Source organism: Perna viridis, chromosome 5, assembly GCF_037379345.1.
Source record: "Perna viridis isolate PV_CMFRI_1.1 ecotype Kerala chromosome 5, ASM3737934v1, whole genome shotgun sequence".
Classification (NCBI taxonomy): domain Eukaryota; kingdom Metazoa; phylum Mollusca; class Bivalvia; order Mytilida; family Mytilidae; genus Perna; species Perna viridis.
Window position 1 is genome coordinate 8,514,494 of NC_142449.1, and position 23,985 is coordinate 8,538,478.

At 33.8% G+C, this 23,985-nt stretch overlaps 1 protein-coding gene across 2 annotated transcripts in view; it reads right to left on the reverse strand.

The window, feature by feature from the left end:
- Nucleotides 1-1,229: 1,229 nt before the first annotated feature.
- The window catches only part of LOC148615850 (junctophilin-1-like), a 28,396-nt gene continuing 5,640 nt past the window's right edge, over nt 1,230-23,985 (reverse strand). The window contains exons 2-6 of one of the 2 annotated variants that reach the window (XM_088581502.1): nt 17,533-17,568; nt 14,004-14,805; nt 4,476-4,594; nt 2,551-3,539; nt 1,230-2,223 (exon numbers count right to left, since the gene is read on the reverse strand). In XM_088581502.1, the coding sequence (XP_088437628.1) occupies nt 2,137-2,223; nt 2,551-3,539; nt 4,476-4,594; nt 14,004-14,805; nt 17,533-17,568 (2,033 nt within the window). In that variant the 3' untranslated portion in view covers nt 1,230-2,136. The remainder of the gene's footprint in view (nt 2,224-2,550; nt 3,540-4,475; nt 4,595-14,003; nt 14,806-17,532; nt 17,569-23,985) is intronic. The other variant, XM_088581503.1, reaches the window with a different exon arrangement.

The window sequence follows — 23,985 nt, forward strand, 5'->3', positions numbered from 1 at the left end:
ATTTTTCCAAGGAAATCGATGTTCTGGTTTTTTTTAAATGATTGTTCAAATTACTGGAAAATTTTCCCACTTTTTATAACTAACTATTGAATCCGCTAATTTTGCGTTACTTTAATTCTCAGTCTGTTTATTTTGTAATAACTTGTAGATCAGATATTGCACTTTCTTGTTTATATAATTCCTTTCCTGAGAAGAGCATCCCACAAAGGTAGACACAGATTTTTATAACGATTTCAAGATATCTTTACGGGTGTCAGTACCAATTACTTTTTAAAAAATGGAGTTTACAGGGAGATATTTTTCATTCCGAAGAACCGAAAAGGTTATATTTTGCTTGAATGATCATGAAGATTTTACAATTCGCGTATAAATAGACGTCGCAAAGAAGATTAAATACTAGTCACTAGTAGCATAGAACTATCTCTTTTGTTTGAAGGAACCGCTGCTTTATATTGTGAATTTAATTTCTTTGTACGAGTTTACACAATATCAGATGGTAAGCATCCTGTCTGGACTTTCGCGCGTTAATATCCAGGACGTATTCATGGTAACTGTATGAATCGTAACTCTATGTACATTCGTACAACCATACGATGAACCAAACTGTTTTGGCGATAAGTGTGGTCGGTTTTATGCTGATATTACGTTACATAATGTGACAACTTGCGATGCGCTTCTCATAGAAAGAGACAATTTCTGGTGCAATATAATCAAAATTGACCCGATAGATTTTTCTTGCATGTATTTTTTCATGTAGAACCGACTTCGACTTGAATGATGATTCTGTGTTCTATAAATAACATTTCTTTCCCTGACCTTTTCTCGCATCCATTACTCTCTTTAATATGCTTCAATATTGAAAAAAAAATATATATATATATACAAATAATGTGCATTTGAAAATCTAGTTACAGAAATGTGACGATTTTTTTCTATTTTTCTCTTTTGACGCTTAAGTGTGATTTGGGTTGGCTTCCACGCAAGATTTTAATGTTTACACACAGTTCATGTTTTAAACTAACAAATACGAATCTAGTAGAATATATTTGTTGTCTTTTATCATCTTAAGTTCAGTAACTTTCTGACATTATCTTTGTTGTTTCACTTTGATTGTAATAAAATCATAGCAACAGTTCCATTTAGATGAAAATGTTGTTTCATACAGTATATACCCTTTGACAATTTATACATTTGTGTAATATTTTGTAAAACAAAAGCAAACAAAATACTGATTTGGAAATAGGTAATGTATTTATTTTCATAAATAATGGTATTATACACAACATTCCTCTACAACCGCAGGTCAAAGGTCAACGGAGCTGAAAGACTTTAACGGACTTCACACAGAATCCTTCTAACAAGTTGGTCAGTTCCCTTTTTTTTAATGACGTCATGGTAAGTGGTCATGTGATTTTATGACGTTCAAACGTTCAACGTAACAAAAAATGAAACAAACTGCTTAAAGTTCCTTCCAATTAACAAGTCACATGACTGATAGATTTTGATCAAATATCCGTCAAATCTTTCATAACTTCATTCATATCTACTTTTTTAAATATCTGACTTCTCAACAATTTTATAAATAAATGTTATAAATATCACTATATCTTAAAACAAAAAAAATCAAAATTGTGAACACGAAACAACCACATTAATGTGGATAAACAAATTACATTAAACTGGCACTTTTTCTAAAATAAATAGACTAATTAATAAGTACAAACTCGGACGCAAGCACGCATCAATCATTTACACCACAGTTGAATGAATCCCCTAGGAATGAAAAAAAAACATGATCATTGATTTAACACTGGAGATACCATATTTGGCTCCATCTGAAGGGGAATGATACAAGGAGATGTGAACAAAATGATTGACCTGGATAAATACCAGACATCAAACCAAAAAATGTGTAAAGGTAGACTGGTATTGGCATTTTTTTTCAGATGATTAACAAAAACTCTCAAAGACATTATGTCCCATCTTCAAAAACAGCCGTCGACATGCGCCAGTGGGATGCCATAGCTTTACGAATCCATTGGTCACATCCGCGTCTTCAAACAGTTCCTGCTGTCACGTCATGTCCGCAAGATCATGGCAGAAGTTGGTTCCCATGGTAGCTATGTTATATGGTCATCAAGACATGATGTTAAAAAACATGGTTGCTAAACTTAAATTGATAGCGATGACTAAGACCAACAACTGGCGGTGCTGCACGAAATCCTGAAATAAAACGGTTATAATGTATGGATTTAAAACGGTAGTTAAATTCAGTTACTATATCTCTTTTTCGCCATTTTTAAGCTTGATTATTTGAAGAAAATACGTGTGTAAACATGATTATACGTATCTTTCTATAATGTCGGTTGATAAAATAAACTATACTGTGTACTAAAATAAAATCCATTTAAGACACAAACATTTTTATTTTTATTTTGATATACTGGAACAATTAAAATCATTTTATTTTTGCTAGACATGGTTAATAGTTTTAGTAAGAATAAAAATATCTAAAATGAAAGAAAAAAGGTCACTATGTCTAATACGTACCTTAAGATCTCCTAGAATAACTCCTACATCACCCTGTCTTCGTCTTTCAGCCAGTTCTTGAAGACGACGAAGTTCCTCACGACGTGCAGAGCCGAGCTGGTAAGCCTCTTCCCTAGACATAGGTTTGATTTTATCTGTTGTTTGAACAGTGTGGATGTCAGGAAGACTACCATGTTGACCAGTTCTTAGCTGTCTCTCACTTTCAATTCGGAACGCATTCTTAAGATTTCCTCGGGATGCACTTGGATTTATCTTGTTTTGAATACCTTTTATCCTTTTGCGAATGCCATTTTCTATCACATATGTTTCTGGATTTTTAGTGGCAATGTTTTCACTACTGATTGCAGTGGGATTTTCCCGAACAGTTTGTTTGGCATCATCGTCTTCTTTTACGATACAAGGCATAGTTCGTCTCCTTTGTAGAGACTTATTTTTAGCATCTTCGTCCATGGATTCAGAAACGCCTGAATCCGGAGAAGGATCTCCAATATGGTTTGCTCGGAATTTATCTTCACCTGTTAATAAATCCCGACCATATTCATCGTCTCTTTGAGCAGAATACTGATCAAAGTGATCATTCAAAATAGTGGAATTAAATATTTCACTAATTCCCCGACCACGACGGGATCCGGCAAGAAAGCTATATCTTCTAATTTTCAATGATGGACTACGATTTCTCGGTGAATGATTGGGTAAACTAACGTTATCTTTACTAGTGCTGGATAATGGATTAGGCGAGAGAAGGCTTAGTGGATTGAAATGATTTTGTTCAGAATGTGGATGGCGAACAGGGCTATCTTCTGGTGAGGACATTATGCCCCCAACTAACGTAGATTCCATATGATCCTCGTCAATCGGACCTTTCTTGACGAACAAAGACTGTGAACGTCCAGGATTGTGATTTGTCATTCCTTTTAGATGGCTAAAATCGTACTCATCCATTCCACCTTCCCCGTTCTCTTCCATTTTCTTTTTAATTATATCTGTTCCTAGAAAAAAAAAGTTTTAGTGCAAATACAGTTTATCTAAGAGCCGCTAAAACTATTGTTCGTTTCTTATTACAATCCAACTTTGCTAGTATTGAATTAGAAAATGAAGTATCTTGTACCAGTTACAGGTTTTAAAGTTGTCATGATTTATAAGTACCGATAAGTTTTCGTTTTGTGGTGCGTTTTCTGAGACTTTTTACATTCCAAGTTGAAAATTCAACGATATGCCAAGTTTCTTATTTAAGTTATATTGTCTTTTCTGATTTCTGTATTTGTTATTGTTTTACTTTGATTTTATTTTATAAGTTTTCATGGTGCCTTATTGCTAAGTCAGAACATTGTTTCCACCAAATTATATTCAACTGTGAACGATTAATTCAGATGAACTTCATACGTGTTTTGGATATCTACTAATGCATCAAAATGTTAGAAAATGGTAAAAGGTCTTGAAAACCTACTTTGGTTTAGTTTCTTTTTTTTTTGCCGCGTCCACATAGGTAAGGTATTTTTTAACTTTTATTTCACAATTAATATGGTTAAAAATTAAAACAAAAATCAAAATCAAGGCATTTTTTACATAATTATCAGCAGATAAATCGACCAAAGATTAAAATTAATGCGAACTTATTGAGCTTAATAAAAATTAAAGTTCATTACTATTTTCCGCGTCATTCTTTTGGCACCTAGTTATTGTTGCACGTTTTCGGGAATAGCTGCATTTTTTATACTTAATTGATATTCTCAGTCCATTTACCTAGCAGGTTATAGTCTCATTTTCAACCTTTTTTATGCAATACTGGGAAACAGCTTTAATCGTGTCATATTTTTGTTAAGTTCTTAGTAATGAATTATATCTCTTCATTGTTACATTTATTTAAAGCGAATGACTGTTGTTGCATTATTTAGTCTTAGTGTCTAGTTGTTTTTATTGATTACCTGGTTGATGAAATTCAGGTGCATATTCTTTGGCCTTTATTCTGGCAATGTCTGAATCCTGGTCTGCTTTCATCGCTGCCTGTTCAGCCTGCTCGGCTTTACCACGTGCATTTGACATTCTGTAAAATTTAAACAAATGAAATATTTAATCAAAGCTTCTTCTATAATGCAGCAAACATTGTCATGTCATTGACTACATCTTAAATTTCAGTGCATCTAATCTAATATTCACAAGCGTTAATTTTAATGTTTTAATTGCAATTTCAAATATATGTATTCAATTCTGACGAATGTTGTATTAGAGTAGAGATGTAAGGTGGACGTTACTCTTGATTTGACGCACCACCAGTAATTTTAATCTATGATACACAGTAACACCCTTCAAATTTTCAAATTCATTAACAAAATTCGAAAAAAACGAGAGAATTCGTATTCGTCACTGCTCATGATTTCCAACTGTTTTTCATTATACAATGTGGAAAGTGTACTCGGTTGTTTTTTTAATGTACAGATGTGTTAATAAAGGACAATTTTCACAAAAAAATCTTTTGTACGTTCATGGATCTGAAGTTTTAAGTGTCAGTCTCTGTAAAAATCAAGCAGTGGCTGAAACATGATATGAAAAAAAAAACGATCATTTTGATAGAATAATTTGACTATTTGCACCATCAGAATCAAGGAAAACAGGCAAGATTTTCCATATCATGCTGGACCATTGTGTTACAATTTCATTGAAATGCAGGGAAAATGAACATTTCAAGGGCAGATAACTCTGTAAAAAACCTCATTTGTCTAAGATTCTATTGAAAAATTTTGCTTAATACCAGCGATGCAGAGATCAGATAATGGTCTTTTCAAATAGCGAATGTATCCTTGAGTGATATTATATTGTCAGATCGGCGGGATTTTTACATGCATGTTTCTGATTTTTCCCATTTTGCCCGATTCCTACAAACACTTACATTTAAGTGTTCTAATTCACAAATACCAATAAGCTTATCACCAGACAATACCAACCTACATTTGCACGTCATATTTATCGATATCGCATTGATATAAGTATTGACTTTCTAAATAGGTGCGTAAAAATCCCCTCAGATTCGATTAAGATTTTAACTTGAACACTTTGTGACGAAAAAAAAGGTGGTTATAACTGCTGTTTTACAACAATAGAAAAACAATTGTCCAAGTATAATTTCTTAACCTGAATATTTGTTGAGATGGATAAAAATGAGCTTAAACTCGAAATCGACAGACAGGTATGAAATAGTTGTGGTTTGATTATAATTAAATTGCGTTTGAATAAAAAGTCAAATATCGGATCATATTGAAAAGGATCGGATATGATAAACGCAACAAATTTATCAGCGTATAACATAAATACATAAAAGTAATGAAATCAACGGTAACAAAACGACGACACTTCTTCAAAATTGACTAAAAGACAAAGACACATTAATGACCAACATTTCCTGACTGCGGACAGGCGCATGTCTGCAGTTGGATTAAACTAGTTTCATAAGTCCTTAACCGTCACCCTTTAAATGTAAGGTCAAAATGAACTTAAACAACAAACACACCATAAATATCACTCAATAAATTCTCTCCATGTGGTCCTAAAGAAACACCATACAGACAAAATGAGATATCCCATTAAAGAACGCTCACAGTTACTGAAGCTAGCTCATGATTAACATATTTAATAATGACAATACTACCAGCATTAGAATTGGAATGATTTAAACTGGGGAAATCGGTATTACCACAATGGAGAAACCTTACAATCGCTCAATACAAAACACGGACTCTACATGCTTTATGTATGGTTACAATCGCTGAACTAACTTTTGTTTTATATCATTGTAACAATCAATTTCTTAACAATTGTATTTTTGTTTGATGACAAATGTTCATATCAACTTGAAGTGTTTTCTTGACCCAAAAGTCAATTAAACAAAACAGGTTACAATTTATTTTACTTATTAAGTTTCTCTGTTTGATAGAGTGATAGAGTTAATCGAGAAGTTGATGATTTACTCGAAGAAGTGAGGACATGACCTATGGAAATCTATCGGTCGTTTAAATAGGTAAACTAATCTGACTTACCCCGGAGACATACCAAAGGGGTCGCATTTGTTTTGTCCTGTTTATCTTGATAAAATTCTTATGGTGAAATAAAAAAAAAATAGACCTGTTAATGGAGACTCCAGAATAAAGAACATATGATTTAACATATAAACGAATATAAATTATTCCTCATTCGTCGATATCTATTACTTGGTAATTGGTCATCAAACAAAGCTGACAGAGTTGTGCGGTGTCCCTCAAATAAAGGTTTTATGAATATTCAATAAAAATACTTTTTGTATTACCAAATAGATGATTATTTTAGGACAACTTCTCACCTATATAATTGAAAAAGACCAAAGAAAATTGCACAATATTGGGTTTGTATTCTTTTGAACTTGTTCTGTCATGAAATCACACTCATAATAGTAAAAAAAAACATGTTAGGCAATCTTCTCTTATGGAACTTTTGATAGGGGAATTAGAGCTCTCATCTCTACAGAATCGTTTGAACATTTCCAAGTATTTTAGTGATAATTATTTGGAAAGATTTTCAGTGGTACAATTGGCAGATCCAGCTACAATTATAAACCATTCTTCGTACATAATAACATGATCCTAACTAAAATGATATGCTGATCATACGGTACTTATCCTACTTCCCCTTTGTTATCTACACAATTTTACTGGTAGAATATGCTGACCTTGGGTTCTCAGCATACATATTCACAATTCACGCTGATAATAAGCTCTTTCGTTATCATACTTTCTATATATACATAGATGATAAGTACATAATGAGTAATTAGTGATGAGAATAACTGATACTAGAGACGTATGTAAGAGCGTCCAAGATTTTATCTGAGGTGTTTTATATACATCATAAGATTTGTGTATGTTATTAGATTGGCAAACCTAAGTGAGGTTGGTTTCAATTAAATCTACACCATAATCTATATGGCTTTTCGTTTTATTATCATGTGGAGTACGTTTGCCTAAAGTGTGATGTTTCCTCTATCGAAATTAGTTTACAGAGCCATAGCACTCGAATTAATATTGTATATTTTTATTGCAAACTTTAGGTATGTCTTTTTTTCGGCACCTACCATATCTGCAGCACCAGCCGCTACGCCCCTTGTTTATCAAATACATGTAATGATGTTGTATTTAATGGATGGAGTATGTAACACTAAATTATGAAAAAAAAAACGATTTAAAGATAAGCTCTTTCAGTTGAATAACAAAGCAAATGTGCGATAATTTCAATAAGAAGAATAAAATGCTTCGCGGGGCGCAGATTAGTACAATCAATGAGGTCTAACCCTGAAAAGTTGGGGTAAGTATGGACACAATACACTTATTCTTGATGCAGTTTTTAATTTTGATTGTGATTAAATATTTGACAAAGGAACAGAATTTGTTCTGAATCAAAGTGGTCCCTTTTTGTCCTCTTATTCCTCAATAAGCACAACCCCAAATATCCAAATCTATTCTGTATGGCACCTTACGGTACAATTACAAAGATATTCATTCACTTTTACTAAAGTTATTGTCCAGACATCATGAAAATGCTTTTCTTTTGTGGTATGGCACCTTGTGGTATAATTTCATTAAGATCTATACTCTTATACTCAAGTTATTGTCTGGACATAAAGTATACCTACATGGATGATGAAGACAGCATGATTCCATTAAAAGAAATATAAAATCAACGCATGAAAATGTCCATAAAACTCAAACTAGGTGAGCAACCCAAGCTCTCGGAGAGACCTGGAATTTTGATCAGGAATATCGTTTATATTGTTTTAAAATGTGCATTTAAATATTAAGCCATTTTTCTATTATAGAAAGAAACTATTTGGTATCGCCATTTTGTACTTGAAAAATGAAGGATACATAATTCTAGTATCAAATCAATTCTATAAACTTTTTATTAACTCCCTTGACATTTGTGCAAACAGGAGACTGGTCATTGCCAGAAAAATGAACGAAAATAAAGAGCTTCGTGGAGCGCAGCAAGATACGACTGCAGCATGTCGAACTCGGTTCATATGGACCAAGAGTGGGCACAATACTAGTAGTTTTTGACTCCACATAGAAACTTACAGTTCATTACAGCATAACAATTGGTTTTGACAAAATATATATAGCACAAAATTTGAAATTCAATTAAAAGGCTTTTGTTACATGTTTGGTGTGTGGGTCCTTTGGCGCCTTATAACTGAATAAAAGCTTCTCGGAGTGCAGCATAATACGACCCTAAACAGTTGGTGCAAGTGTAGACACAATATTAGTTTTTGACACACTTAAGAATAAGAACTTCCAATTCATCATGGACACAATATAGCACAAACTTTACTTTTAATTAAAATTTCATAATCAGACTCCCAAAAAGTCGTTTTTAGGGGGTTGTGGCCCTTTGACACCTTATAACTCAAAAACCTTAAAGATATCTGTAATTTCAATGAAAAATGCAGGCAGGGATTTTCAATCCAATAAAAAAAATATCACAAATTGGACCAAAAATAAATTTGTTGATTTTTAGGGATGTGTCCCCTTTGACCCCTTATAATTTGGTAAAATAATAACAGTAAGAAATCTAACTGATAAACGCAAGCACGGATTTTCAAAAGGTATCCAATAAAACAATTGGAAATAGGAACAAAAATAAACAATAGTCAACTTGTCGTCTGGACATCAGGAAAATGCATATTTCTGCTCCCTCTTCAAGATTTGGCTCCTAATTTCTAAAGTTCAAGTCCTTACCCACATAATCAATTCAAGTCTAATCATTGTTGTATATAATATTGTGGAACAATATAATAGACATTCCTAAGCTTTTACTTGAGTTATAGTTGAATTCCATGAAATGCTTTTTGGTCTCTAATTCTAAAGCGGTGGAGGCTATAACCTTCAAATTCAATACTAACCTTCCTTTTGTGGTTGGTAACCTTTTTATAAAATGTTATAAAGATCAACCGACTATTACTCAAGCCATGGCACGAAAACAAACCAAGTATCTACGGACGACTTCGACTTCGACAACGACGCCGGCGACGCCACAGATGACGACGTCGAAAGCACCATACCAACATATGACCGCATTTTTTGTAGTCGTATAAAAAACCATAAGACATATTTGAAATCTGAGTGAGTAATGCAGGCAGGGATTTTATCAGTAATCAAATACAAAAAAAAATCAAAGTCGTACCAGAAATAAAAAAAAAAGATTTTTGTACCCCTTTAACTCCAAGACGGTTAAAAATAAGCCTACCCTGTAAACAAATTAAAACATAATTTGAAAAGGATCAAATTGATATCAGTATAAAAACAATCAACAATAAACTTTTCCTATAAATATAACACACATTTTTTCCCTTATTTCCAAAAGGTGGAATAAACTCCAAAATCGCCATTTCCCTAGAAACAATGTGTTAAAATTTATTTCAAAGAGACCAAATAAGTTTTACTCAAGTTATCATGAATGAACCAAAGTTAACGGCGACATTATACGAACGAAAAGTGTTGTTGTGGTCGTATTACGGGGCGCCGAATGGGACTCTTGTGGTTTTGTACTCAAAATTCAATTTTGTACAGACAAAAGTGAATTTTATTGAACAAAAATGAACTTAAATCAACAAAATTTATAACATACTACACATTTTCAATTTTGTGTCACAAAAGTCAATTCTGTAGCACAAAATTCAATTTTGTGTCGCAAAAATCAGTTTTGTCAGACAAAAGTCAATTTTGTGTCAAAAGTCAATTTTTGTGCAAAGCATCCTCCCAAGTCAGGGTTTTGAGTCCACCTTCGCTCCCTCAAACCCCTGACATCACTCATTCATATTTAGCGGGTATCGTCCAGCGCCATCTAGTGAGTTACTTAAATTTAACCCCGATCCAAAATCCAATCAAATCACCCGTAACAGAAACTCTTCGATATAACTTACAAAATTGTTACACATTTCGTCATTTTTTTCAGTAAAGACTCTAAACAGAATCTACAGTTATCATTTTTGCTTATATTGCATCATTTGTGACATCATACAACTTTCAGTTACTTTATCGGATTGTCCATTACTTCGTATTATTGTTCACCTTTCCACAGACATTTTATGTTAAATCAATTTTCATTGGTGCTTCACATCCGGAGAAGCAACCAATCGGAATTGGCTGGACGATACCCGCTAAATATGAATGAGTCAGGGGTTTGAAGGAGCGAGGGTGAAATTAGTTTACAGAATCCTTTGAATATGCAAATGATTTCTCCCATCACGATTTTGTAAGAATGTTTCTCATTGGATATAGTAACCGCAGGTTTCCGATTATTTCGAGCAACGCAGGACGGTTAAGGCCGTTTTGAGTGAAATTTTTAAAAAAAATCTTTAAAGTTGCAGTCTACAGTAAAACTATTTTGCAAAGACTAAAATTGCTGTTATACGTTTTCTATGAGATTTGTTTGATAAAACAGGTTTTAAAATACGCGATTTTTCTACTTTCGATTTATTAGGATTTTCCCTGGTGAATCACGTGATCATTTCCTGATTAATCACAACCGAATGTGTTAAAATTTTATAAAATAATTTGTATTAATGTATTTGTACCAAATTTTGTTGGAAAAAGAAATGAATCGTCAGATTAGCCAAGAAAATCATATTAGAAATATGTTGTGCGGTGAAATTTGTTAATCTGTCAAAGTCGGCTAAAGATTATTTTGTTCCACTATCTCTCACGATTTTTTGCCAAATACAGATAGATTCCTTATTTCATTCCAATTCTATTGGTGTATGACACAAGAAATTCGGTTGAGCGGAACAGGTCGGGCGAGATGAAAAACCGACATAGTACGTGTCTAACTTTCGTTTCCCTTTTGTTTACAAATGCTCAAATGATCTATCTTTAAATTCAAGAATAAGTGACACAGTGGGTTATACGATTACGATATCCGATATTTCTTTCACTTATGTGCTTTATTATAACCATGCACTGTATTGCAGTGAATGCTTTAAGTTTGCAATACACGTGTACATGGTGCTGTACATTTTGAATTCATTTGCATATCCAAAGGATTCGGTAAACTAATTTACATACAATATTGACACTTGTGACACAAAATTGAATTTTGTGATACAGAATTGAATTTTGTCTCACAAGTCCCTTTCGGCGCCCCGTACGTATTATTAAAACTAAAAATTCGAGTTCCAATAATTAAATAATGATTGCTCAAAGAGGCAGCTGGATATGACCGCAGAGATCGAACATTAAACAGTTAGGACAAGTATGGACATACCATTAAAATTCAAGCCTGATGCAGCTATGATTCATGATTCACTCATGATAAGAATTTTATCAGAATCGAAGTGGCTCCTTTCCGGTCCCTGATTTCTCCATGGTTTCAGTCACTATGCTTAAAATCAGTCCTCCTTTTGTGGTATGGCACCTTGTGTTATAATTTAAAAGAGATCCATTCACTTATAGTCAAGCTATTTTCCGGGCAGTATTAAACCCCAAAATCAATGCAGGTTTCCTTTCGTGGTATTACACCTTATCTGTAGTATGATTATATGTAGATGCACGCACTTATATTAAACATATTATCTACGGGGACGACGACAACAGCATGACAATACCATAATATGACAAATTTTTTGCGGTAGTATAAAAAGCGCAAATTATTAAAATATTTAAGGAATTTAAGGAAAGAGTAAATAAGAGAACCAAGATTCTAGCCGAAATCCAAATAACGCAATCCATGGACAAAGACCAGACATGAAAAACAGACAAACACAACAAAGAACATAAAATAGCAAAAATAATGCGTAAAAAGAAACAAAAGAAAATGTGCAACTTAGACTCCACTAATAATTTGGAGCTTGGACCAGATGCATCGGTAGGGTAAGCGTCCTCTTCTTTTCTGGAAACATCCACCGAGTTGCTCATGAAAAGTAAAGTCCGGGGTATACGAACTATGACACGTTGAACAAATCGGTTCTTATGGTACAATGGATACACAGTAACGATCCACGAGTTCATGAGTTCACGACAATAAAACTTCTGTAGTAATGACTTCAATCTTGTAGCAACATAACCCTATTCCTGAAATCTAATTGTAAGAAGTCTAGCGCGGTACAAAAAGTCTGCGTAGTTACGACAAGCTAGTGCATTGATTATGAACTCCATTCGAAGGATAGTATTGTCTATTAACATGTCTATATATTCTCGTCTTCGATCTATATCTACGACCGAATCTGCGTCCAACCGATTTAATGTCTAACCTTTATCAAAAGAAATGTCTGTATTTCATCATCGGTTCTTAATTCTACATTCTTCATTATTTATTATATTAGTTGTTGTCATTGGGGATAAAGACGGCCGTTTACGGTCACAACTCCAGCTAGCCAAATCGGAACTTGACTTAAAGTTTACAAGCTGAATAGCATTTTACAGGGTATTTGATGTTCGTTTCCGATTAGTTGTAAGTTTCCGTCATGTTTCACAGTATATGTTTCCAAAGAAAAATTGACCTACGATTTTGAATTGATAAATTGTCATTTTCAAGGTCTTTTAAATCTACTCCGGTCGTACAAGCGATAACGATACATCAACAGAATTAATGGCAAAGCATGTTCTGGTGTACACAGAGTGCTATATTACAGCAAGGTCTGGTGACTATTTCTGTGAAACGTTAGTTACCAATATTATATTTATATTAGGGAACTCAAGGCTATATAATATCAGCTTATTGCTGTGGATGGAGACGGATAATTAATTGTCTTGTATGGCGTGACTTCGAAGCAATCACAATCCCATTCTGTCAGATGAACAGCTCTTGGAGCCGGTTTCTTATTTTTACTGATGAACATAAGAGAAATCAGTCCACAAATTCTTAAAAGTGGACTGGCTACTAATAGTTATATGTATTTCTGAACGGCAAGTTGATGAGGGTTCAATGGGGTGGGGTAAGAAATGCATTGTGCTCAGTGCATTTATTATTTGAATAATATGTAAATGAGATTAATGCAGGATTTTGTTCTTCCTATCACTTATTTATGAAATGGTATGTATTTTATACATTTGAGATTTCATGGTTGATATGTTTTGCAGCTTGATTGAGTACTGCACAAATATCGCTGAGCATCCTTGTTTCTGTTACAAAGAGCAATATTGTGTGAACATGTGAAAAGACATTAGTTCCGCATGCTATTGGTATATTTGGCGTTTTAAGAATGTAATTTTTAATGTTTTGATATTTTACTTTGTATTACTAATTATTTCCAAAATATAAACGGAATTGTTTAACATTTTCTGTAGTGTAGAAACGGTAAATGTTTGTTAACACGATTTGTGTGTTGTAGAAAGGAATGGACATCCACACTCTACCAACGGAAATTCTAATACACTTTCTTCAGAGGGATCTTTCACAAAATTTTCACTCATGGCTACATGTAGAACAGTACCTACCTTGTAATAGCTACGTCTGCTTTTTGTAGTGCAACTTGTGCTAATCTTTGAGCTGATATTACTGCATTGTCTACCCGTTCTCGAAGTTTTGAAGTCCGTATAAGAAACAATTTATTTTTCTTTCCTGATGATATCAACACATTGTTTTTATATTTTCCTTCCTCTCGTGTGCCATCTTTAAATGTAGTCACTCCGTATCCGTATTTTTTATTATTATACCACTCTCCTTCGTATCGCAATCCGTCTGATCGTTCACTCACCCCAAATCCTGAACGTTTATCACTTTTCCATTCGCCCATGTACGTTTCCGTAACGTTAACGTCTGTGATGTCATCTTGACTAACAAATGAAAGATTACTATCTGTGTACATAGATGTGTTGGTCATACCAGATTGTGTCGAATCAGCACTGACATGACTAATGCTACTTATTGTACTACGAACTGAACCAGTCTGACGTTTTGGTGAATCATTTATGTCACCTGTGCTCTTTTGCTTTTTCAGTTTTAGTCCGGACATGAGTGTTTTTCGTAAGCTGCTGCGTCCCTGTTTGTCAAATATAGACTTTCGTCGAGTCGGAGGAGTTTCATCACTTTTGGCTTTGAGTACAAATCCTCCTCTACTTTCATCGAGTTTTTTATCGCGACTTTTAACGACCATTTCATCCTCATTTTCACTACGTAGAGAAGTAAGTGACGAACGTAATGCTTTAGGGCGGTAATGGGAGGCCATACCATATGGAACACTCTGTCGAACGCCATAGCCGTGTCGCATTCCCCTCGACCATTGTCCCTGATATGTTCCTGAATAATGGAAAAATAAGACAGACATTAGTACAAGGATTCATTGTAAAACACTTCAAATCTATTTTTCAGTACGATTGTTTAAGAAGGCTATATGAATTTAATCATGCTTGTGATGCTTGGTTATGTAAGTGCTGAATTCGAGGGAAAAAAACTTGATGTGTTTTGATGTATTACTGTGAATGAATTGTGAATTAGGCCGAAAAGTTTTGAATAATTTAGCCTTAATTCTTGAAAATCGATCAATTATCTACAAAGTAAAAATAGTTATGGTATTGATTGGTTTTGAAAATCTTCAATTATATTGTCACTCAGATGTAAACATCAGATGATGAACGGAAATCCCAACTGCAACAAGTAAGACAATAGGAGAAACATTAGTACTAACACGTACAATTGATACTGCGTAGAAAAAGCATTCCCAAGAGCTTCTAACGAGTCGAAATCAATCATTATACAATGAGCAAATTTTGCACAAAGAGCAGCGACCAGTATCATGCTTTGTGGTATGTTAAATCAATTTAAGAGCAATACAAAACACAGGAATGGGCATTTTTGAAAATTTATCACAGTCATTAGTATTCTTCTTACATAATGTGCGAGACAAAAGTTTGGTTTTGCTTTACAGTAGTGAAAAGCCGGTACTTACAGTAAATAGACAAACATAACATCTTTCATATTTAATTTTTTTCCAGCAGTCCAGGAACATTTGTATTATATGCTAGAACTACAATTTCATCTAAAAGTCATGCAAATGATGATAAGTCAATATTTTTGTCAACTTTCTTCAGTGTGAATTTATCTATTTGTGGTTTGAACCCATCAAATCTATGAAAGAGGCTGGGAAAGTAGATAATTAGTGAAAAGAATTGCGGAAATTGTTCAATCTTTCACATCTAAAATCTTAAAATACACTCACTGGCGTTATAAACCTGAATGTGAGATTTAAGACTGTTTAAAAAAAATAGAAAAAAAATATTCGGCTTCCAGCATTTTTCGTTATTTGCTGATTTTTTAAGGGAACTGCAGGGTACTTTAATTCATCAATTTTAACGTCTCCAATTACACTACTATACACTCTTCTATTATGGAATTATGAATTCCTTTTTTTAATGAAGACCTTTTCGATAAATTGTTGGTTCCTTTGAAACCAATTCTAGACAAGTTTCAACATCGCATTTTCTTAGAGAAATATTACATTAGCCCGTAACTCCAAAATTATGGACAAAACACGACCATAGTAATAATGTTTAGATATTTCTGCTATATATTCTTGATGGGTTATGCAGATCGGTTCATTAGTTCAATAAACCAATGCTCCCGAGATTGCACATCTCTTTGCATTTGTGTAATATGTAAAAGCTGAACCAACACCGGTACTGAACTAGAACCATCTGCGGTCTTGATCGTAGTGCAAACAGAGGTTTTTCCATCGCTCTAATGACAGATAAATATAATAACATATTATACAGGCATGCCAAGATGTACGGGAAGCATGCCAAGATCGTGCGCAATCGGTAAGTCATGCTGATTGACACACGTGCCGAGTACAACTTTTTCCTGGCATCCTTGTGTATTCCTTTTGAAATCCTTACTTCGAAACTCAAAATATTTTCCAAGAAACTTGATTATTCGACTTTCGCCGATGTCCAATGTTTGTACTTCTTTCTTATACGCGTCGGAAAGAGAGGTGATGTGGAGCACCAATTACGGAATAAATAATTCAAACTAACTTTTTCTTCTTTAAAAGGGTAACGCCATTTGAGTATCAGAAACTGAATAAGGGCTTTATAACATATATCTAATTGACTTTTAATAATCTGGTACGATAGTGAAAATGTTAAAAGAAATTATATGTACTCAGTAAGTAGAGAGAATATACACAATATTCTGCAGCGAATAGCTACAGAAAAAGAAACAAGACTCTTTATTATCACACATGTTAAATTAAAAATCAACTTCAAACATTTTAAGGAGAGAAATTTTATTTTATAGTTCTTTAATCTTACCTGAAAAAATATGCTAGTGGTCTCTGTGTATCATTAACTCGACCAGTAATGATGTGCGTACGAAAAACTTTTGATATTTACTCAAGTCAGCTTTTGTAGCTTTTCAGGGGCAATTCGCAATTTAAAAGAAGGAATCCTTCTAATCAACCACCCCTTTCGAATCGATCATTTGCATACGGTTTCAGAAAATGCATATGTGATGACAACATTTATAAAAGTGAAAGCATTAAAGCAATATACCTTAAGCATTTGAATACATGCAACAATGAGTACCGTAAATTCTTAAAGCACAACACGGATGAAAACAGATGAAGACAACACATACATTTGTAGCATTAGACAAAAAGGAATCTCTTACGACAACCGTGCTTTATATATTCTGTACTAATTAAGTACAATACAATTCTAGAGAAACTTCGAAACTAAACCAAAATAAATCTGTAAAATGGCAAGGTCACTTTAACCACCATGATAAGCAAAAGACTTCTCTGTTAGGGCTTACTGACTGGTCGATAAAAAACGAGACATCTGGCTCAGAATGGAATGCAGTTATTCAGTAGAGTAAATACCAGAATTTCATCGATTTTTTACACATGTTTAAAAGAAATACCAATGTAACAACATAAAAATTGACTTTCTTTAAATTAAAATTAAGGTGTGAAACGACATGTAGAAAGGAGAAAAATATGGATAAAAATAGCATTCGTCCCTGACTCACCCGATACAAACACTTTGCCATTATTTGTGTGTAGTCCTGCCAGCATGAAATATAAGGAATCTTTTGTTACTTTGATAATTTACAAAATGCTTCATCTATTTCAATTCTCGCAATGAAATTTTATTTAATTTACCCCTCCTTTTCCACCAATTTAATATTCTTTCAAGATACGACTCAAGATTGGCAATACTCAATTCCAATCCGAATTTTTGATAGTAAATACTAGTACAATACTACGAAACATTTAAAGTTCAATTTCACATAAATCTGGCTAAAATATAGCCGAGTCAAGGCTTTATATAAGGCTTTGCTTCTGAGGGGGAATGAACATGACCAGTATTGCAGTAGAGGAAAAGTTCATTTTCCTTACAAATCATTCATTTTCTGTAAGTGTCTAAAATCATGCAAATTAAAATGTATATATTGACAATGAAGGTTTTTGCTTCAGGCAGTAGTAAACATAATAGTCTGACAATCTAAAATTTACCCCAATCTAGAAATCATACCAGATGCTACTGGTTTTAGATTCATTTGTCTCTGGAATGTATTTGGCACTACATGACGTCATAGTGCATGTATTCTTACCTTTTATCAGGTTAAAAGCATTGAATTGTCAAATCATGATTAAAAGTACAGCTTTTTGGTGCCTTGCATACACATTGTTAGTTGTACTAACAAAATACATAAATGAGCGCATATAATGATGAACTGCGCGAACAAAATAATAATTTATAAAGCCAATAAGTAACATCTGAAAACCATTTTCTTGGGTGTTTGAAAAAATACATAGAACTCGCATCACAATTAGATGAATCTTGGTTATAAGAGCTTTGTGAATGCTACTGCAGACTGACTTAGCTGGGTCATAAGTTTTATCTGCGTAATTATTCCTGTCATGATTTTGAGTGCTTATTAGGTAGTTATATCAGATATTGTCAAAGGCTTCCTATCCCCGAGGATCTTCATATATAGGTCTGTTTTAGGTATTTAAACCACTAGTATAATATGGCTCGGTATGTTTTTGGGAGTTCAAGTGTAACCAATATATAATACATGTATATCAACATTTATAGCAAAAGGATATATTTGAGGTTTAGAATACTGAATAATGAATAATATTTTATTGTTTTAAGTTCAGCCTTGTTACTGTAAAACACTGAGTTGTTTTTTTGCATAGACAAACTCAAACCGATTAAGCCAGAAAGAAGAGACATAGCTGTACATGAAGACGTACAGGTCTGTTGTCCAGTTTCTTTATACTCGAGGTACAGTTTGAACATTTTTATCAGCAATATGTATTTCTGTGCGAATTGATCACTTTAAAAATATCCCCGGATCAACCTTTCTTCCGAAAATTACATGATCATGTTGTTTATTGTTTAGCACATCGCGTCCGGAAAATTTACCATGCACGCAATTCCTAATATCAAAAAATCAAATTCTTTATAAAACTTTTCAGCAGTCAATATAATGAAGAAACAAGAGGAAACAGCTTTCCGTCTCATTCTATGGTTTTACCTTTCTTGCTTTGGTTTGATTTTTTTTTATCATGTCTGACTTAATGACTATTCTATACCTTTTTGATTATGACGTCTTCAATTGTGTCCGATCAAACCGTTATCAACTTGTGCCATGATGGCCGAATTCTATCAAGTTCAACTAGCACGTATATCACACATTAGGTGACTAATTAACAAGAGAATGATTAAAACGAAAGAAATGTTCTGGTAAAGATAATGCTACATACTTAACGTGATTGTGAGTCTGCATGTGTTGTCTGATAAACGTTAAGTTGTGGTTTCTCTGAGGAACTGACATTTTGTCTGTGTGAATCATAATTAATTGCATCTAGGTTTCTTAAATCCAGTATGCAACATAACCAAAAACCATTTCATCCGGTATGCATTATGATATTGTAACTACGTGTAATACTCATAATGGCTGATTAAATCATTGGTTAATTTGTAAAACAGGGTAAAACTACGGGTACCTTACAGTTTGTTTGTTTGTTTGTTTGTTGGGGTTTAACGTCCGAGCAGCAATATTTCACTATATTCAGACGATGAACATGAAATGATGAAATGAAAAAGGGACGGGACACTATTTAGTCGCCTTTTACGACAAGCTTAGCGCTGCTTCAGGTCTATTCTTTTAACACCCGGACCTGCACGAGACCGGGTACCTTACAGACCAAACTCAATTATAGTTATCGCCCGAAAGGTCTGAATCATTATCACCGAGAAGATGAATTAGGACACAGTTATCGAAGAACACTGATCCTGTTATTCAATGCACAATCGTTCGAAAATGTGTCAAACAGTTTAACAGGTTTTCGATAATGATAAAAAAAAATTCATTGGAGTTCAAGGTAAAGGCTGAGTAAATATGAAAATTAGAATTTAAATTTCTTTAGTTCCCTTTTCTTCTGTAAATACTAAGTTTTGTATGTTTTTTGTTTCGTTTCGGATTAAGGTTGTTCGATTTTCAATAGATATAAAAATTTAAGGCTATCTTTATTTTTGTTATTTCCTCACATCTATGAATTATACGATTTGTCATCAGTTGGTGAATCAAAACAGATGTTCAAAGTATTTTCCGGTCATTTCACCCCTCGTATAACAGTCTGTATCACCAACAACACCTGCTTTCGTCTATAGCTCGTCTTGATTCTAAGTCGTTATAAACATATGCTCAGTCATATAAACACAGATGTAAATCTGTATACAGTTTCTGTTTAGTTTAAAGCAAACATATAAGTTCCGTAACACATGCTTATATGTGCAATACATTAGAGCAGTTATGAGCGGAAATAAGAATAGTTCACATTCCTGAATATCATTCTATCAAGGAAATGTCTAGAAATTCGACGTCATTATTCACGGGGCATGGTTTCATAAAACATTTTCTCAATTTGTTCCTGAAGTAAAATATTGACAAAAACATAATCAACGATTTTATATAATCTAAATTCTATTTTAATTCCTTGTCCGATAGAAATCGCAATTTTATTTCCATTTTTTTTTCTCGTGAAACTTCACCGTGACACTACTCCTACAACGTAAGAGGTTGGAATTCCGTTCCTCCATACCCCAACGTTAGGATGGCACCATGTCAGGAAATAGCTTGCAAGAGACAACCTCTAGCACTGCTGGAGTACCCCGACACTTGTCAGTTTTGGGCCCGATTGTGACATTTAGGAAATGGTTCGACAATGAGGTCCAGTAACGTAGCTGTCTTAATTATAAAGCAAACGACAAATTTACTTCTTTTAACATGTTTAAAGAAACTTACTTAAAGACACTTTCTATCTAGTTTTAATTCTTAGCATATCAATTCCAAACTCCCTTAAACATTTAAACAAGGTCTACATATACTTCGCATATTTAAATATTTATTTGTTGTGATATCCAATAGCCTTAGACCACAGAACAGAAATAAATATTCATTCAAGATCACTATACACAAACGATATAAGATCCATCGTAGATTAATGACGCGAGCATAAAACCCACCATATCTAATCATACATTGTGTTGACAATGGCATCAGTTACTTCTATTATTAATGTAATTACCAACATTTTGTCACTGAAAGCTGCAAGAATAATAGGAAGGAAAATATGGTGTGGTTAGAAGTGAGTATTGTCGCAAAGACCTAAATGTAGGTTAAATGAAATCAATAGTTCTAGCATCAGACTGGTTACCATAGTGACAAAAATCTTTCATATGATTGTTTTCTTGTTGAACAGTAATTTCTGTTAGTCTCTGTATATTGTCATGCAAAGAGAACATATACTACAGAAATACATTTGTTTTTTTTATATTTTGTTCACGTTGATTATTCTCATTAATATGTCTATAGCTCTGAAATGATTGAATCAATAGCAGTGGTTCGTCTGTGTTTCATAGAATGCCAATACTTGATATCCATTACAAATACTAACTACGGCGATTTTTAATGATTTTACTTAACGCATGATTTCAAGGTTGAGTTGAGGTTAATTGCATGCAATGCTCCATATTCTACTGAAACAGATGCACACAATACTGCTCCATTCTTTATTCTTGATATTAAGCCAACTGCAAGATATGAATAGATAACGGAAAGAATTTGTCAAATATGTTCAAGGTATTTAGGAGTACAGTCTTATAATTATCGTATAATGAAACTTCGAATTTAGAAAAGAAAACAATAAATATATTTTTTGTTATTCTTTTGGGAATGTAATGAATTTCATTTAAGAACAACACTAACTTCTCCATATATACATTTATGTATCCATTTTATATAAAATACCCATCCATTATAGAAAATAACATTAACACCTCAACTTGTGGGGCTGCATATTGGTTGTTGGGGAAAGCTCCAGTGGTCCACGAGAAACGAGTATTATAATTAGAAAGAATAAACAAGGGAACCAAGATTCTATCGGAAATCCAAAGAATACAAAGCAACAAACGTAAATGAGCAACTCGGACTCCACTAAAAACCGGAAGCATGGACCAGTTGCTCCAGGGTAAGCGTCCTCTCCTTTCTAGAAACACCCACCGAGTTGCTCATAAAATATCAAGTCCAGGGTAGACGAAAGAGTAAAAGAAAACAATGACACATTGAAAGAGTAATCAAGGGAACCAAGGTTATAGCGGTAATCAAAAGAATGTAATCCAGGGACAAAGACCAGACATGGAAAACAGACATACACAACAAAGAACATAAAGTAACTAAAATCATACATAGAAAGTAACAAAAGCAAATGAGCAACTCGGACTCCACTAAAAACTGGGAGCATGGACCAGGTGCACCGGTAGGGTAAGCGTCCTCTGCTTTTCTAGAAACACCCGCCGAGTTGCTCATAAAAAGTCAAGTCCGGGGTAGACGAAAGGCGAAAGGAAAACTATGACACGTTGAATAAATTAGTTTTCATGTTGCAGATGGATTCATCGTGACGATCCACGAGTTAATGATGACGATCATAAAACTCCAGTAGTAATGATTTTAATATTGTAGCAACATGACCCTGTTCCAGAACCCTAATTGTAAGAAGTCTAGCGCGATACAAAAAGTACGGTGGCTACGGCATAACGTTTGAGTTGTGATATGAAAGCTCCATACGCAGGTGCTGAAGGGATGTTGTCACAGCTGAAAGGAAAGTTGACAATTCAGAATGAAAAGTCATCGCGTCTGTTGTATAGTTTAGTCAACTCAACAGTTTTCTTTTACCGTCGATTTCTAAGAGTAAATCAAGATATGAGGCTGACTTCACAATGTCTGTAATATCCTTTATCTCAAGTTCTTTGGGGTAGATGATGTGTAAAATCCTGAATCTAGGATTGTTTAAGGACAATACAATAAAAGGGTCTAGCTAAACGATGTTCCTTATTTTGTATCAGATCAGCTATAAAGTCAGCCTCATAAAAGTGAAGGGATAGGTTAGCAAAGTAGAGTAGCACAACTTGTTCCAATTGGAATGCCGACCGTTTTTTAAAAAAAAAACCGCGTCCACCACACTGAACAAATATGTTGTCGATCAAAAATTCCAGCATTTGTAAACATCTTCTTCTGTATATTTGGAAAATGATTTGGAATAATTTTTTACAATTTACAAGGAATCTCTACCAAGAACTACATATTTGTATCTAGGTGTATAACGTCTTTTTTTAGTAACAGGGATGTATAATGTTTTTGAGTTGGAATTTCAACTGAGTATGGGGAAATAGAGGTATCAAGAGTTGAAAAATAATAGAGCTAAATACTATTGTATTCTGATAATAATCTTGAATTGAGGATTTCCAGAAGATCTTTCGAATTTTTCAGGATCCTTATTGAATTAATACTACTGCGGGAGTAACATGTGTCGAAGTATAACTGGAGACCCTCTTTGATAGCCAGTTGTGAGTATAGAAGTTAAAAGTTTTGAAAGAGGTTTGGGGGAACATTTTGCAGATCCATATATGTAGCGTTGTTTGCATGGATTATTGTGGAGTTTAGGAATCCAGAACATAGACGATAGATCAATCATCATCTTTAATAGAGAGACCAAAAGAGAATAGTATAGATTCATTGTTTTCCACTATCTCTCCTTTTTGAGAGTTTAATTGCAGTAGAAATTATGAAATGAAAATAATATCATAGAAGGACATCATTGAAAAAAATGAAATGAGCCTTATCGTTGTAACAAGGTAAAACTACGGGTACCTTATAATTACAGTAACTGAAGTAAAGATGCTTTGTTTTAAATCAACCTGAAACATGTGTAAAACGCTCCATTTCATGTAGCACATGCATGGATGATTTTACGGATGGTCAGAAGATCGCATTGAAAAAAAATTACGCCTTTTCTACTTCTTAATGTAGCCGTCAACCTAAGAATCTCGGGCGATTTATAGGTCGGAAGATCCCATTTATTTAAATACCTCTTAGAGTCCGGTTTTATAAGATATCGATTGCCGATAA